The sequence below is a fragment of the Panicum virgatum genome, chromosome 4N (assembly GCF_016808335.1).
Source record: "Panicum virgatum strain AP13 chromosome 4N, P.virgatum_v5, whole genome shotgun sequence".
NCBI lineage: Eukaryota > Viridiplantae > Streptophyta > Magnoliopsida > Poales > Poaceae > Panicum > Panicum virgatum.
In genome coordinates, this window is record NC_053148.1 from 7,898,777 (window position 1) to 7,902,715 (window position 3,939).

General features: G+C 52.3%; 1 protein-coding gene across 1 annotated transcript; it reads right to left on the reverse strand.

Moving 5' to 3' along the window:
* Positions 1 to 1,459: 1,459 nt before the first annotated feature.
* LOC120669070 lies at positions 1,460 to 1,987 on the reverse strand. Its single transcript, XM_039948890.1, has one exon. It carries the CDS (start codon positions 1,985 to 1,987, stop codon positions 1,460 to 1,462), a length of 528 nt encoding a protein of 175 aa, XP_039804824.1.
* Between the last annotated feature and the right edge of the window lie 1,952 nt (positions 1,988 to 3,939).

The following is a 3,939-nucleotide window of genomic DNA, read 5'->3' on the forward strand; positions in this document are numbered from 1 at the left end:
CGGTTGCGATCATCGGCGCGAGAGGTTTGCTCTTGTGTCCTTGGCTCCCCGCCATCGAGCCCTTTGCAGGATGATCTACGGAGAGTCCCCAAGGAGCTGGCCGCGTTAACGGCCATAGCGGCTTACCACGGGGATTCGACTGCGCTGAGCGCTGTGGTGCTGTGGCATCCGGAGCTGGATCTGGCGGGTCTTGATGGCGATCTCTCTGCCGGGCGACCATACAACGATACACTTGTGGTAGCCAGGAAGCTAGAGCCCATCGCCGGCAAGATTGCGCGGGGTCTGACCTTCGCAGCGGTAAGGGACGTCCGGTGTGCAGAGCGGGAATTAGATGTGAGCGGTGGGAGCGCCGGAGCTATGGCGGACGTGTCGTCGATAGGTGGATCTGCCACTCCTTCCTCGAGCGTGGATCCGCCATTGCAAAGATAAACGAATTGTATTGGTTTTCGCTTTATGTAGAATTGCTGATGAGGGAAAGAACATCTTGCGCTTCGTGGGTAAAGTAAGTTTTTGTTTTTCTTAAAGGAGTTCTACCGTTCGCTTTTTCGCTTGCTCGCAAACATTTTTGCCCTCTGCATTCCCTTCTTTCGAAACTACGTGTTGATCGTAGGCTGCGACGTGTAGCCGGGAGCTAGCCCAGAGGCATCGATTGCCAGTCGCCGTAGACCGTTGCACGGATCCGATTGATCGGGTAGTTCGGGAAAAGCATTTGAGTAGGATGGAAAGAATGCGAACTAATAGAAAGAGTCGTGTGTTGTGTGACAAGGGAAAACGGTGTGCGTGCGCTGCACAGTCCGTCCCTCTCAGGCCCCCGAGTGCCTTGTCCTCAGAGTGCTTAGGGCAAGGGGCTATAGAGGCGAAAAAGGCAACAGAAAGTGGGATGGTTGAAGACCATGGTCTGGCCCCCGAGCGCGCCGAGCCAAGTGCGATTGGGTCGGGGTGCTGGAAACCGAAAAGCTTATGTGCTGCGAAGAGATAAAATGCAGGTATCCAGCCCCCGAGTGTTTCCGAGCCGGGAGTGGCCGGGTTGGGACGCCAGGAGAGTCTACTGTGCTGTGCGGGGAGAGAAAAAATCGATAGGTGTCGGGCCCCCGAGTGATCCGAGCCGGAAGTGACCAGGTTGGGGCACTGGACTGAGTCGCTGGTGCTCTTACCGGAAAAAATGACGTAGTTGTTCTATGTTCCAAGAGTTGGTCAGTATGTTACCGTCGAAGTCTTTTAGCTTGTATGTGCCTGGACGTATGACCTCTGCGATGTTGTAGGGTCCTTCCCATGGCGGCGAGAGCTTGTGCTTGTCCTTCGTCGACATGACTCGTCGCAAGACCAGATCTCCGACCTGCAGCGTCCTCTCCCGTATACACCTCTCGTGGTACCTGCGCAAATTTTGTTGGCAACGGGCCGATCGGTGTAACGTTGCTAGCCTTGTTTCCTCCAATAGTTCCATGGCGTCCCTCGAGGCTTAGGCTGCCATTTCTGGGTTGAATGCTTTGACTATTGGGGCGCCGTAGTCCAGGTCAGAAGGGAGCACGGCCTTAGAGCCGTATGTCAGGAAGAAAGGTGTTAACCCCGTCAATCGGTTAGGTGTGGTTCGCAAGCTCCAGAGCACTGCCGGCAGTTCTTCCACCCAACGACCCGCGAATTTTTTGAGCATGTCAAAAATTCGTGGTTTGAGCCCTTGGAGGATTAGGCCGTTAGCTATCTCAACTTGCCTATTTGTGCGTGGGTGTCCGACTGATGCCCAGTCGATCCGGATCCTCCCATATCCTTCCGCAAATTCTTTGAAGTAATGGCCCGCGAAGATGGTTCCGTTGTCGGTGATGATGAAATTGGGCACACCGAACCTGTAGACGATGTCCAGAAAGAACTTGACGGCCTCCTTGGAATCGATTGTGGTGATCGGCTTTGCCTCTATCCATTTGGTGAACTTGTCGATTGCGACAAGCAGGTGGGTGAACCCTCCTGGTGCCTTCCGCAATGGCCCGACCATGTCTAAACCCCACACGGCAAATGGCCTTGTTATGGGAATGGTCTGAAGGGCTTGGGCTAGCATGTGGGTTTGTTTTGCGTAAAACTAGCAGCCTTTGCATGCGCGGACGATTTTCTCCGCGTTGCGCAGTGCCGTTGGCCAGTAGAATCCTTGTCGGAAAGCTTTTCCGACCAGGGAGCGTGGTGCGGCATTGTGTCCACAGATCTCGGCGTGTATCTCAAGAAGTTCCTTGCCCTGGTCAATGGGGATGCACTTCATGAGAATGCCAGTTTCAGAGGGGCTGCGTTTGTAGAGCTCGCCGTCGATCATGGCAAATGTTTTGGATCGTCGTGAGATCCTATGAGTTGCGTTGCGTTCCTCAGGGAGGACTTCATCGAGGAGATAAGCCAGTAGGTCGGCTCTCCAATCTGTGGTGTCTGCCTGGCTTGGGTCGGATTGGCCCGTAGCCAAGCAAAGTGGGCCCCCGGGTGTCTGATTGGGGGCTAGGTCAGAGGGAGCGTGCTCTGTTTTTTTTTGCATGCTCTGTTTCCTCTGCCCGTGTCTTGTCCACGGTCGACGGCTTCTCTTGCACTGACGACGCATTTAAGTCATTGATGAAAACGCCACTCGGCGCTGGCTTGCGCTTGACGACCATCTTTGCGAGAGCATCTGCGTTGGGATTTTGCTTCCGCGGGATATGATGGAGCTCCAGACCTCGTAATTTCCCTTCTAGCTTGCGGACTTCCTGAAAGTATGCATCCATGAGGGGGCTCTCGCAGTTGGAGTTCTTCATGACTTGGTCGATTACCAGCTTGGAGTCGCCGTAGACATATAGGCGGATTGCCCCTATGTCAATGGCTATGCGGAGGCCGCTGATGAGCGCCTCAAATTTGGCGATGTTGTTGGACGCGGGGAAATGGAGGCGGACTGCATACTGGAACTTGCCTCCTTCTAGGGAGATCAGGACGACCCCGGCCCCCCACACCGGGTCCCATGACTGACCCATCAAAGTAGAGGGTCCAGTACTCATGAGATATTTCTGGGGTTGGAGCTTGAATTTCCGTCCACTCGGCGATGAAGTCGGCCAGGGCCTAAGACTTTATCGCTGTTGACGCTTCTTAAAGTGCCAATTTACGTACCGCAAGCACACGGATCATGTAGCTTTTCCCTTAGAGTATTCCCCCAAGGTTTATCAATCCACGGAACAAGTGTATTACTATGCTTAACTAAGCACTAATGATGTTGGTAAAAGATCTATATTGAGTGTATGAGTGTAAAATAGATCTAATCTAACCAATCTAATCTAATCTAGACTAGTGAGCAATGATAGATGTGTGCACAAGATATGAAGAGCATTTGTCCATAGGGTCTAGGATCACTAGAGATGTAATCGCCAAGCAACGAAGAACGGATCTAATCTACCAAAGGTGTGTTCCAAGATCAAAACCTTTCCCTCCCGCATACTGTCACTACACGAGGATAATCGGTAACGAATCAACAAGAACAAGATAGTTGATGTAATCTAAGTAAACCATGCAAGAGCAAAGCAAACCCAAAGCCAAGTCGCGAACTATTAGGCATCAAAGCATCATCAACAAGAATCATGATAGATCAATCTCATAAAGGATTCGGCAATTACAACTCAAGATCTCCTTACAACCCCATGAACAAACGAGGACTTTACCCCATGAAGCTAAAGCGAAGTGTAGTCGATCATGGTGACGAAATCTCCGGCAAGGGATGGATCCCTTGATGTCCTCCAACTTGTAGCGGCGCCGAGGGACGATGAGGCCTCCGGTGTCGCCTTTCTCTTGTGTCTACTCGAATGTATCTCTGGATGCTCTTTCTCTGCGATCTCCCTGGATGCTCCCCCCCGATCCCCCTCTTTGACGGCGGCTTCGGGGTATTTATAGGCAGATATGGTCGGTGGTTTTGGTAAAACATAGATTAGGGTTGACGCATACTTCGTGCTG

Bases quoted from the DNA above. Each gene is read 5' to 3' on its own strand.
- LOC120669070 (XM_039948890.1), bottom strand. From the start codon at position 1,987: ATGGTCGGGCCATTGCGGAAGGCACCAGGAGGGTTCACCCACCTGCTT.